At 39.9% G+C, this 13379-nt stretch overlaps 2 protein-coding genes across 2 annotated transcripts in view; one reads left to right on the top strand and one right to left on the bottom strand.

Moving 5' to 3' along the window:
* The window catches only part of Lrba (LPS responsive beige-like anchor protein), a 703692-nt gene that overhangs the window by 428923 nt on the left and 261390 nt on the right, over positions 1 to 13379 (top strand). The window contains 1 exon segment of the mRNA XM_047565822.1: positions 1279 to 1415. Within this exon segment, the coding sequence (XP_047421778.1) occupies positions 1279 to 1415 (137 nt within the window).
* Mab21l2 (mab-21 like 2) lies at positions 5075 to 6613 on the bottom strand. The gene has a single exon (XM_047565823.1). It carries the CDS (start codon positions 6391 to 6393, stop codon positions 5314 to 5316), a length of 1080 nt encoding a protein of 359 aa, XP_047421779.1. The 5' UTR covers positions 6394 to 6613; the 3' UTR covers positions 5075 to 5313.

The raw sequence follows: 13379 nt of genomic DNA, 5'->3' as shown, positions 1-13379 counted from the left end.
CTGCTTATTTCATCCATTTATAGGGATGAGCTTTGGGAAATCATGGCTGTTCTGCAGCTATCTGCTGCCCATCTGCAAACACAATGTATTTGTACATTGGGAATAGAGGGCAAAACGTGCTCTGATCTCTGCAGAGCATCCCTTCTATTGTCCTACTGGCACACATTAAGATTGATGTGAGATTAAGGACCATCACCCTTCTAACAATCGATGGAAATGTCAATTCATCTGAATTTTGAAACACTTATTCACTCATTGATTACCTGAATAGGTGCACCTTGTTTATAGGCACTATATTAATTCAGAACTATAAATGCCAATCTTCTCTTTGGCAGTTTTCTTCTATAGAATTTGTACAATGATGAATTGATGTAGAATTTCAAATTCTTTCTGCATCTTTCTCCATATAAGTGTTTATATATTATATAATTATTATTTTTGTTCCTTATTTTAGGTTTAGATCTAATATACTTTGTGCTGTTCTATCTGTAGTGAATCTATTGTTTTCAGTAGCAGTCTGATTTGTCTCTTTGATAAGCCCTGTGGAGATTTGATTATTCCAATAAAAATTCATTCACTTGGAAACCCACCCTCCAGCTGTTTACTCCCAATGTCCCTGAACTACACTGATATTAGATTTGGAAGCATTGAACAATATTTAACAGTAGAAAGGAAGAGTTAGAAAATAAGTATTTTTAACCAGTCTTTCCTGGGGTAAAGTTGTTGCAGAAGAGGTTTTGTGTAAACCTGGCATAAAATCTTTTTCTGAGAATAAGGAAGGTCTATCAGAGAATTTCCCACTTCACTAATAAGCTAGTGATCTTTTCTGTAGTCATGCCTCAGCCAAACTCTAAGCTCACCTCTGGCCTTGGAATCCTATTGAGGCTTCCTTGCTCCTGGTTGTTATTCCATGTTGTTTGATAGCCTGAGGCTTGTTTTATAAATGGAATGTAGATGCACTTACTTAGGCAGGGCCACCTTTTTGCCTAGAGATGAGACCAGAGCTTAGCATACTCTCTGTAAAGTAATTGCATCCTAGTTTACAGTTGTCATTAACTGCCTGTTATAAATCTTCTAGTATGAGAAACCTGACTTTGCAGTTTCAGAGGAAGGTTTGGAATGGGAAGGATATGAAAGTATAGAAGGAGTTAGCAGGAATTTTGGTACTAGACATTTTTGTACTTTTAATTCTTCAAAAAAATTTTTTTTGGGGGGACAAATTCAGTTTTTTGAAAAGTGTCATGCCAGCTTATATGGCTCATTCTTTCCTCTTGGCAGGTCCTGTTAGCCTGAGCACACCAGCTCAGCTTGTGGCCCCCTCTGTTGTAGTAAAGGGCACTCTTTCTGTCACCTCCTCCGAACTCTATTTTGAGGTGGATGAAGAGGATCCTAACTTCAAGAAAATCGACCCCAAGGTGAGATGAGGAGGTGGTTTCATTTTTTCTTATTACAGAATGGTAGGCTGCTGTTAGGTGAGATTAGTATTGGCAAAGTCTCATAGGCTTAGTTCACATTTCTTGCTGAATTGCCTCTGTACAGATGTAAGGCAGTTATCTTTTTAAGTTTGATTCTTTTGCCATTTAGATTATTGAAGTTCATTTAGATTCAAAAACAATTTTCACTTAATTGCATTTATCATTAGCTCTTTGGTGAGGTGGGGAGATCAGGGAACATTGTCTGTAAATTTATTTTTGTCTGAATGGGTCTAGGGTGAATTAAGCTACAAAATTTAGTGAGATTGAGAGTGGAATTACTTTGTTTAGCCTTTATGTTTTCTGGATGTAATACCAATATATCATTCTCCTTGCTTTGTCCCCATGACTACTCTGTCCTGCATGCAGCAAGCCTGTTTTGCGTGAGCGTGTATCATACCTCTGTTTCCCATTACCTATAGTAGATTTTACAAGGCACTGCGTAATTTCCTATGCTTAAACGAAAATATAATTTCCCTTTTAAAATATATTTCTGATTACTTTTCCAACTGAGGCAACTTTATTCTTTTTTTAACTAAGAAACATTGTATTTCTTAACAGTCACAATGCCAAAATTACATTTATTTCCTGAAGGTAAATGTTACTATTTGCTCTGAGTTTCTTTAAAAATGAGAAAATAAGCAACTTGTAGAAAGTGACGCGATTTGCAATTTTTTTTCAGTCTGTATGTTTATATGCATACCTACACTTTCTAAGTTTATTGGTTAGGGAGGTGTTTTTGGTTTTGAAATCATATATGAATTGTTAAACCTTAATGATTTGGAAGTATTTCAAAATAGCCATTAATGAAAATGTTATAATCTCATTAAAAACTTTGCAAACAATTTCTTGTCTTATGCCTATTTTTAGTACTTTGTTTCCATCTTGCTGCCTGTATTAAAACAGGACTTGGTAGACAGTATAAGAAGGCCATGATGGAACAGATTGTTTCAAGCTAGATAATTCAGAAAACTTTTTAATCTGAAATCACATCACTTAGAAAAATGTTCTACTTTGTTGCATGGCTGAAATGTCTGGAAATGTTTTAATTTCTTTAGGAAGGGAAGATTACCAGAGTTTCTTAAACTCTTAGTTTCTGGTAGTTTGCAAATAGAAGCTGAGATTTAGTTCAGAACATTCTGTTATGCTTTTGAACACACATGGATTAAAGTCTAAAATCTGAATTAGTTTAAAGGTGTCTAATGAATTGTTCTCAAAATTAAAACCCTTGCTGGTCTTCAAGATTAGATTCTTTGAAGTTATTTGCTCCTTTAGGGAAAGCTATATATATATATTTTTTTTTGGGGGGGGGGAGGCGGGTCTCTGATCTGTTCTGTACAGCACCATTGAATTAAATTTTCTTTCACTGTTGCTTGTGAAATTCAGGATCTTTTAGCCCAGTCATAGAAACCATCTTGCACTACTATATCCTGCCTACCATCCCATAAATTATACTCCTGCCAGTTCATATTCAAAATTTTTTCAGCCAATTATGAAAGAATATTTTGATATTGTTTAGGCAATGATGCTTTAAGGTATTTTGTGAATAAGAACATTTTGTTGCTGGCATGTTTTTCTTTTAAAATATTTTCTGACACCTGCATTGAATAACAACAAAGAAAAGATACTGAATTTGCACATTTTTTTTTCCTTGTTAAGACTTAGTAACTTTTTCATGGACATTTGGAGGCAGCTCTGTGTCTGATGCTGTAAGTACTTTTCTGAGTGGAAAAGGAAAAAGAGTCATTTTAACATTGTGCCCTTATATTATTTTATGCAAGTACCCGCTGCTTACTTTGAAAATGTTCTTTAAATTTAGAATATTTTACCCAGAGAATAAATTTGTGTTATTATTTTTAAAAAAAAGTTGTGAGTGTTCTGAATTGGTGAGTTTGTATTTTATCTACAGGGAGAGAGACCAGAAAAATAGATCTAATATACAAGGTTGGAGATGATTTCAGAACTGATAAGATCAAAGTTTGTATTTCCATCACAAGACTATCTTTACCAGGGAATTTTTGCCAGGAAAAACTACAACTTAAGCCTGTTCTGTCAAGTGAACTAGACTTCAGACTTCTGAGCAGCTTCCTTGTGTTTTTCATCCATCTCTGCTATCCTGCTGCTCATCCCTTCATATACCACTTCCCCCACTCAAACTTCTTCCTCTGATCTTAAAATTGCTTTCTAGAACATTTCCCTGTACATCTCTCATTCATGGATTTTTTTTCAATAAATTAAAAACTAGGCTAGTTCAAAGAATAAATATTAAAGGGAAACATCTGACATATTCTGTACCTTTGCCTCACATTTGCAAAGCTAATGGAGTATATAGTTTCCTCCAGCATAAAGAAGGCAAACCAATTCCTTTAGAATACTTTGTTTTACTGATTATTTTATATCCCAAAGTTATTTCCTTGCATTTAAAAAAAAAACTTTGTCAAAGTTGAAACACTGAAATAAGTTTATTGGATTGTTACTTTAGAAAAGCAGAAAGAGGAGGAAGGTACTTTTTCTATTTGTAAATTCTCAGAATGTTTTTTTCTTTGATCATAAAAATGGTATGAAGACCTTTTTTGTTTAAATTGTATATAAGCAGGTTCAGAATACTTCTTGAAATTGGATAAAAATTATCATAACTGTGGCATTTAGCACTAATCCATTTTAAGATTGAAGTACTTTATAAATATGAATCATTCATATTACCATATGCTGGAGGAGAGGAATACTGCTCTAATCATTTTATTCTTTTTGGTGTGGTTGATTCATTTGTTAAGTCTTTATTATTTAAAGTTTGAAGAAGACAAATGGTTGAAGGAAAAGTACCAACTGACTTCATTAACTATTCAGAAAAAGTCCATATATATTTCCTTTCTATTGGATTTTTTAAAAACATGGCATAATAAAGCAAATCTCTTTATTTTTAATGTGAAAATGTTTTTTCTATTTTGAAAATTAGGATGAAAATCAATTTCCATATGGTTTTCTTTTTTCAAGCATAAAATATTATTTTTCATCTTAAAATCTACGGAGCAAATATATTATAGTTGAGTAAAATTAATCTTTTTTTCTAAGTATTTCCGTTGGAACTTTTGCAGTTAATTTTATAAAATGTTATGTTTTAAAATTTGCAAGTCAGAATTCAAATGGAAGCTTCTTGCATTTAGTTTCTCAAGTTCACATACTTACATTGTAAATTAGAAAGTGATCTCACCTGCCTTCATTTAAGAACAATCCACAGTCAATTACAATGTAAAGTCATATTTTTATTACTATTTCCAACAAGATGTCTCAGGGTAAGGGTAGAGGTGCAAGAGAGGGAGGAGCACAATCTGACATTGGCACTGAGATACATTTAGCATCAGTAAAACTTTTTTAAAAGGGAAATTTTACATATAGTTAAATAATTTTTTCACTTGGTGACAACATTCAGGCAACCAAAAACAAAACAAAACAGAGAAAGGGAGAGAGGAACGAGAAGGAGAGAGATGTGTAAAGAAGGAAAAGGGGAGAACTACTATACATTGATTTGAAAATGTACCTTGGGTTTCATTTTTTGATGGCAAAGCCCGATTGCTTCTTTTATGTGATCTTTTAAATTCACATTGTTTGGAAGAAAACGATCACTTTTGTGCAAGAATGTGATTTTTTTTTTTTTTTTGGTTGGTTTGCTCTCTTTGTTTGCTTCTTAATTAAGAAAGGTCTTCAGTCAGATTCCTGTTTGTTTCAAGTGACTTACATAAAAGTTTGTGTCCAGAGTTTCCGTTGTTTATCGCTGAGTGGTGGGGTGTGTGTATGAGAGAGCACGCCCGTTTGTGTGGCTTTTCAAACAGTCCCCAGCACCCTATAGTTTGTCCAGGCTTTTGGGATTGGTGAGGATTTCCCTGGCCAACCTCCAGGTCTGCTTGGCAGCGCTCTCCAGGGCCGAGTGTGGCTTGCCCTGAAAGAGGTCGAGGTTGGGCAGAAAGTAGTGCGGGCAGCGGCGGCATTGCAGGCAGGAGATGAGCTGCAGCAGGATGCCATTGAGCCGGTCGCCCAGGCACGCTTCGTCCCAGTCCGTTTCCCGCGGGTGTTTCTCGCACTCGTACAGCAGCAGCGTCTTCATGTGGTAGTTATTGAGTGGCTGGCCGGGCAGCTCCAGGTGGCGGTCCCGCAGCGTCTTGAGCACTGAGAGACACTTGTTTCGGCAGCCGCCCATCAGAAGGCGGTTCTCTGCCTCCCCGAACTGTAGCACCCAGGCGTCGCTCTCCGCCGAGCTCTGCTTGCCGGTCAGCGAGTAGCACTCCTTGGAGAGCAAGTTGAACCCTTCGGCCTTGACCTCCGCCACCCGATTGGGGCCAGGCCAGGGAATGTGGGGCATAGGCCACTGTGCCGCGCTGCGAGGCCAGATCCCGGTGCACTTGAACGCCGGCGTGATTTGTACCACATAGCGTTCCCTGATGCGCAGCTTGACCTCGCTGGTATCGGCGATCATCTTGACCACGTCCCGGTAGCTGCACTTGTCTACTGCCTGGGCGACCAGCGTCTGGAAACGCGAGCGAATCTTGCGCGCAGAGAGGTAGCCGGACGCCGTGATGAACTCGACCCAGAGAGACATGCTCCGCTTCCGCCCATCACTCAATTTGAGCACCGCGCAGCCCGGCAGCGAGCCGTCGTCCACAAAGTTGAAGACGCCCATCTGGTTTAGGTAGAGCACCACCTCGAATTCGGTGGGCGAGATGACCTCGAGCCCCTCATAGCGAGCATCGATCTCGCTCAGAGAGCTGATGAAGCGAGGCTCCTGCACCTCCACCTCCTTTAGCACGTCCGAGACCACCTTACAGACCTCTCGGATGGTCTTGGCGATGGCCGCCTTACGTGCCTGGCAGCGCTCAGTATAGTATTTATTGAGCTGGTAAACCAGCTTGGCCTGAGCGGCGATCATGTTGGGGCACAGGTCCGGGCTGTACACCGGCGTCTCGCAATACGTTGAGGGATCCAAGGCTCACACACTAGTGGTGGCCCTGCGGCTTTCGAAAGAGGCGGTGCGCTCCCCCTTAAGCCCCACTTGCACTGTGGCTTTCCACCTGGGATGACCGGCTGATGCTGTAGCCGGCTTGGTTTTTTTTTTTTTTTTTTTTTTTTTTTGTCTTTTGTCTTTTTTCTTTTTCCCTCTTCCAAAACCTTTTTTTCTTCTGCAGAAAATTAGAAAGATGAATTTTTTTGAAAAAGAAAAATGCCTGTTGGGACTTTGTTTCTGCTTTCTCTTGATAAGTAAATAAAGATGACGGTGTTCAGGAGAAGATAGGTAAGCCGGGTGCGGCGAGAGAAAAATTAAGGTTACCGAGAGGTTTGGCTTAGATGTCTGCAGTCGAGATTGCCCAGATATCTGGAAATGAAGTCATTTAAGTGCCAGAGTAAATTTAAAATAAAAGCGAAACATTCAGTGGTTCATTCTTAAAACTTCTCTCCCACGCTGGTAGGACTTCTTCACTCACTGTAGGTGATGCCTTCCTACTCACCCTCCCCCAAAAGGAAAGTGAGGGATGTAATTAATGTCCAGAGAGCAGCGAAGTGCAACTCTTTCCACAGCACTCTCCGAGGTTTGCAGACGCTCCACCGTCTCAGCGTGTAGGTCTCCTCTCAGGGGGTCGTGTTGTCGCAGTTTCCCTCTTTTCCTACTGGAGGCGTTGTTTGAATTGGGTTTGTTTGTAGTGGGTTCTTCCTGTCTTTCTCTAGGTGCAAATCACTGGAAGTTGTTTGATACTCATTTCTGCTTCGTAATTTATACTTTCGGCCCAAACAAAATCTATTTTAGTGTGACGAAGTCGTTGCTTGCGTTGCATCTGGCGTGTAGTAGTAGCGATTCAGGGTTTTTCCTCTGCTCTAGGTTGCTTGTGCAGATTCCACTTTGAGTCGCGTCTCTCCCTCCTCCCCTCTGATATCTCTCCTCCCCTTCTCCCCCACCCCCGCCCTTCTCTCTCTCTCCTCTCTCTCTCTCTCTCTCTCTCTCTCTCTCTCTCTCTCTCTCTCCCCCTCTCCCCCTCTCCCTCTCTCCCTCTCTCCCTCTCTCCCTTTCTCCCTCTCTCCCTCTCCTTCTCTGCCCCCCCCCTTCTCTCTCTGTCTCTCGGTTTCCTGGAGTTATTTAGTTTATGAATGGTCCCAGGGCCATCAGGGGGGTGGAGCTTCAGTTCCTACAATCCCTATCCGAGCTGTCAGTGCTTTAACCAATCCGAGAGAGAAGACAGGCACGCTTGGCAAACGGTAGCAGCCACCGCTGCACTTGATAAAGAAAGGGGGTAAAAAGAGAAGTAAGAAAATAGGAGATAGTACAAGTCAAATGCTCGCACATATTTTCAGTCCCCTGTTCTTTATCCTCTTATCAGTTGCAAAGAAGAAAAAGGGAGTGTATATAGAAGGGATTATCCTGAAGATGACTGGGGAAACGCAAGGGAGAGTTGCAGTGGTTCAGAAAGGTGTTTTTTGTTTTGTTTTTGTTTTATAATTCTCTCTGCATTGGGCAGGAGAAGGTGCAAACTCTAACAAAATTACGTTGGCTTGAAGGCAGATGGGAGGAGGAAGGGGAACTTGGGAAAGGACCTAATTTTTGTGGACGTTTTTCCCCCTCCTGTGAAGTCTTCCTCTTTCCATTGTTGCCAAGAGCCAGAGCAGTTGCTATATATGTAGCAGTGGGGGGTGGAGTGGATATCGGATGAGGGTTTATAACTATAAATCTCTTGTTTGTAATGTCCATATGAAAAACTGGGCAGGATAAAAGCTAGTCCAAGCACGTTATTTGATAGTTGTTTTTTAATTAAGATTCAGTTGTATCAAATACCATTATTTATCATTACAAGAAGTAACCAGTTACTAGAGAGAAAATGTCATGAGAAATAGTGCAAATTTATGTAGTAACATTTGGTAAGATATACTTATAATTTAAAATAAGCTTTTAAAATTGTGTCATGCTAAATGAAAATGAAGGGGAGTATACGTTGACCTGAATTAAAGTTTTCTTAAGATGTTGATGTTGTAAATCTAATTTTGGGTATACTCTCAGGCAGTACAGAGTTTTATTTCTAAGATGATTTTATTTTCATAATTGACTCTTGCTCTTAAAAGACTTGACTGCTACAAAAATCTATGCCTGCCCGATTATTGATCGCACAGATGGCTTCACTCCTCCCTTGGCATTTCAGTGAAACTCATGCATGTGCCTTCAGTGAGTGTATTATCCTTAACAAGAAGTACTGGCGGTAGCCTTTTAGAACTTTTGAGAAAAAGCGGTAACTTTGTTTCTGGTTTGCTTACTATCTTTGAACTTAGGATGTCCAGATTCTGAGTCGTTTTAATACTCTAAGGTAGATGGGATTTTTATTTGATATGGGTGATAATATTCCAGCCTGGATTATGTGATAAAAATAAAAATCTACGAAGCCATTTAGGTGAGGCAAAACCCAGTAGTGTGACTTTTGCAGAAGACTCTCCGGGAAAGGCTCCACTTGCTGGAAGCCCGACCAGGTTGACCAACCTGAATTCATTGGCACAGGGGAAGTTAATTCTCTCCATCTTGTTGGTGTCGGATACTTGGACTCTTGGGTCTTTCTTACATCTCTGGTGCGGACTGCTGGCGGCTTGTCACCCCTCCTCTCTCGTTGCCAAGATCTTTGTCTAAAGAATATTTGCCCTTTTTCTTTTCTTTTTAATCAAGCCGATTTATTCCTTAGGGCCATCTTCAGTGGCGAGGAATTGGGAAGAACACAGCAGTCGGAGAGTAAGCTAGGTAAAACTCTGGGACGCAGGGCTTTAGACAACTTTTCGGGAGTGGCCGAGACTGGGGGCGGCCGCGGGCTGCAGCCTCGGAAGCAGCTCGCGTGCGGGGAGGCCGGCCGCTGGGGTGAGAGCGGCCGCGGCGCGGGGCTCGCGCGTGGGGCGCCCAGGCTGTGGGCACTCGGCTCTCCCCGGCCGCTGGGTGCTCTGGAGATTCCGGGGCAGGAGGGGCACTGGGCCACCGAGAGTTGCGCGACCGGCTGGAGAGGATCCGTAGCCACTTCTTCCTAGGGCAGGTTTTGGGCGGAGACTGGTGGCGGGGCTGAGGATGAGGAGATTCCCTCCCGGTCTTCGAGGTGGCGGCGCCCTCTTCGCTGCGGTACGCGCTTGGCCCTCGGCGCTCCTGGGCGCGAGCGAGCGCAGCTGCCTGCGGGGACGGAGGGTCCCCGCGCGGGGCTCCGGGTCCGCCGGGAGGCGCCCAGCTCGCCGGCCTCGCGCCGCCGCGGCCAGACACCCCGCTGCTCCCGCGCCGCTCTGTCAAGCATGACCAAGTTTGGTCGCACCCTTGTCCCCGCGTTTCTCCACTTTTACTTACGGAGGCTGAACGATGATAAAACGTTACAAATGTTTTGATTTAAAAACAATTCATTACCAATTTACCCTGTCTGAGGTAGATGCTCTAGTAAATAATAAATCAGTTAAACAAAGGCGACTTTAATTTATTGCGGGGGTACTAATTAGAAACATCATTCGAGCAATAAACTTAAACACTTCCAGCAAGCAGTCCTCCCCCACCCTGCCTCGCCCGCGGCGGCCGGCCCGGCGGCTTCAGCTGTGTGTTTCGGGCTCCTCTCGTCCTCGGGCGTCCGAGAGGTTCTCGCCGAGAGCCCAGCCACCTCCGCCTGCTGGTGTGTGAGCACAGGAGTCCGTGCGCAGCTTCTTGATGGTGTGTGAAAACGAGGTGGCAGCCCCTTCTGCAGGAGAGGCCGAGTTCCGTTAAAGGAGGCCGAGGGAGAGAAGGAAGCTCCGGAGGCTGAAAGCCACTTCAAGTCTTCAGACCGATTGATCTGTATTCCCTTGTTATAATCCGTCTCATCATACTTGAGTTAATGAGGCAAAGGCGGGGGAGCGAAATCTGATGGTCCTTGACAAATTCATTAGGGAGGCTGCAGGACGTTTTATTTGACTGTTAAACATCTTGTTTGTTTGGTTTAGGCAGTGCCAACATCAGCATGCTTCTGCCCAGAGCTTGGTGGTGGGCTGGCTGCAAGGCATTCCTAAAAAGGGAAGGACATCGGCCAGCGATTTGATCTTCTTGTGTTTGGGGTAGCGGTGAGCCCAGAACCTGAAGACTCCTCTGGGCTTTACCTTTTCCCTCATTACATTTATTTTATAAGAACATAGATGATAAATCTGAGGTGGGCGTGGTTTTAGTATCTATAAAATATGTGTATGTTTAAAGTTTAGTCTGAAAATTTCCAAGTTCCTTTAAAAAGTTGAGTCAGGTTATGTGAATCACTGAGAAATGTGAATGTTTTAAGTTCCAGAAACGTAGTCAGTTTACTCATTGCATTCTGTTTGTGCTTGATCATGATTAAACTTTAATTAATTGAATTTCTTCTTTCATTGAAATCTTTATGTATATAAAGAATTGGAAGTACAAACAAAACTTTTTTGGTTTTCTTTTGAAAATGTATTTATATATATTTGAATTTGAGGGACTTTAAAAGTTTGATCACAACTAAATACTCTGATGCTAAAATATGGTGATGAGTTGACAGAACACTTAGAAACAAATACTTCTAATTAAAAAATAATGGAAAATAAGATAGAATGCTAATCTTATAAAGTTTTTGTATGATAATAACTAGGACTTGACTTTCTCAAAAAGTAGTACATAATCCAGTTGTGAAACTTTCTTACCTAGGGAATTCAGTTTTATTTCCCTTTAGCATGGACTTAAACAGCCTCAGTTCAAGTGCTTTGAGAAAGAACGCTGCCTTCCATTTATAGGAAAACAATATGGGAGAAAAAGAAAGCTAATGCCCTTGCATGTCATTTTTATACATTCCCGCATTGCTGATGGAGCTTGCACTGCTGCAGGGAATGTATGGATTTAAAAAGAAATGATTCAGTAGTTTGTGTTGTATTTCTCAGAAGCAAAACCAAACTAATGGATGAAGTCAACGCTGCTGTACATCTGACAGTTATAATCCTGTTTATGTTTCCAGAGAATACAGAATCCTTAACTGTTTTATTTGGTGCTGATCTTTACTTAGTAATGTATTTACTAAGTTAAACATTAGTACATTTTTTACTTTATCGGATTAGTGAGATTTAAGATGAATCTATTATTCTATTTGTAGAAATAATAAACAGTATTTCAATAATCTCTTCTAAGGAGTACACAGATTTTAGATTATATGATCTTGTTTTCCAGGAAACATTTTAGAAGCATTCAAAAAATTAAATTACTGACCTAAAAACCCTTTTGAAGGATTTATACTTTTTAGAAAAAAAAAAAGACCACATGCTTACCTGACTATATTCTTATTCTCTGAAATTTAACTTTGAAACATTTATGCATTTGCTAAATTTTTGTCCTTACGTAATTAATAAGCATAATTATACAAAAGCTTTATTTTTAAAAAGAAAATGGGGGTCTCAAAATACAAATTGGGAGATGAAACATTAAGTTCTCTGAATGTAAGAACGAACACAGTAATAACAGAAAAGTAAATAACTCAAACATTACTTGTTAGTGAATTAGTTAAAATTTTGTTGAAGTAATTATATTTAAATATATGTAAGTTAAAAATTTTGGGTAGTTGTAGATGGACACAGTACTTTTATTTTATTTAAATTATTTATGTGGTGCTGAGGATCGATCCCAGTGCCCTATGCATGTGAGGCAAAGGCTCCACCCCTGAGTCACAACCCCAGCTACTATATGTAAGTTTTAACATTCATCAATGTTATACTTACACATTATATTTAAAGTCAAAGTAAATCTACATTCCATTTTTATTACTGTCAATTCTCTGCCAACAGATCTAATTTTCCCATTCTGAAGTCTCACAGAAATTGTTTAATTAAGCTATTGGTAATTATTATTATGGAATCAATATAGAATAACCAGTAGTTGAAAATTTGCCTTAAAGAGTTCACCATTGTACCCATTAATAATTTTAAATTGTCAAGTATGCTGTTGAAACAAGGTCTTTCCCCCTCCCTCACAAAGTAGCTTTTAAGAAACAAAACAAAAACCTTGTAATGTCTGTGATTGGTAACCCAAGGGTGTTCTCATTTGAACAATTTGAACTTAAGATAATGCTATGTCAGGTGAAAGTGATAGCTTTAACTTTGCATAGTAAGCCTATCAAACTTTACTGAAGAATGCAGTGCTTTTAGGTACTTTTGACCAGCATTGTTTTGTGGACATTTGAAGTTTATTTGGATTACCATAGATACTGTTGTATGTATGATTAGTGATATTTGCCCCTAATTAGACTTTTACATGTATAAAAGTACATGTAAATTGTACATGTTTTTCATATTAAGTAGGATGAGAAAGTTCAAAGTATGTGTTGAATAAACAATTGTCTGAATGAGTACTATACCACACTGTACATAATTGCATTTTACTAGAATAGAGAATGATAGAGTAAGAAGCTTGTGCTCAGGAATATGGAAATAGCTTATAGCCTGACTGAAAAGGATGCCATTGTATAACTGAGCTAGGACATAGATATTAAGAATATTCAAGTTAATTTAGCAAGTATTATTCAAAAGGTGTTACAATGAACTTGCTGTATTCTCACTTATTTTGGTGTATGTATTTTGGCATTACCAAGAATGATCCAGCTTTTTCCCGTTTTAAATATACACATTTTGCATTGTAGCAATTACATTCTTTTATTTCCATATATAAGCAGTTGTTCGGGAAAGTTAGAATAAGGTTCATATTCTTGTCTTTTCCTTCCTTCCTTCCTTCCTTCCTTCCTTCCTTCCTTCCTTCCTTCCTTCCTCAATTTGAACTTATTAGTATACAATGAGGTGAGTATTGTACTTTCCCTGCCAAGTAACTTTGTCTTTTCTGATTTGAGCTTTCACTCAAAGCTCAAAGGGTACATTTAGTGGAGACAACACTTCACTATTTAA

Source organism: Sciurus carolinensis, chromosome 10, assembly GCF_902686445.1.
Source record: "Sciurus carolinensis chromosome 10, mSciCar1.2, whole genome shotgun sequence".
NCBI lineage: Eukaryota > Metazoa > Chordata > Mammalia > Rodentia > Sciuridae > Sciurus > Sciurus carolinensis.
This window is presented reverse-complemented; position numbering and strand designations above follow the sequence as displayed.

Coding starts and splice junctions, on each gene's coding strand:
- Mab21l2 (XM_047565823.1), bottom strand. CDS start 6,393: ATGATCGCCGCTCAGGCCAAGCTGGTTTACCAGCTCAATAAATACTAT.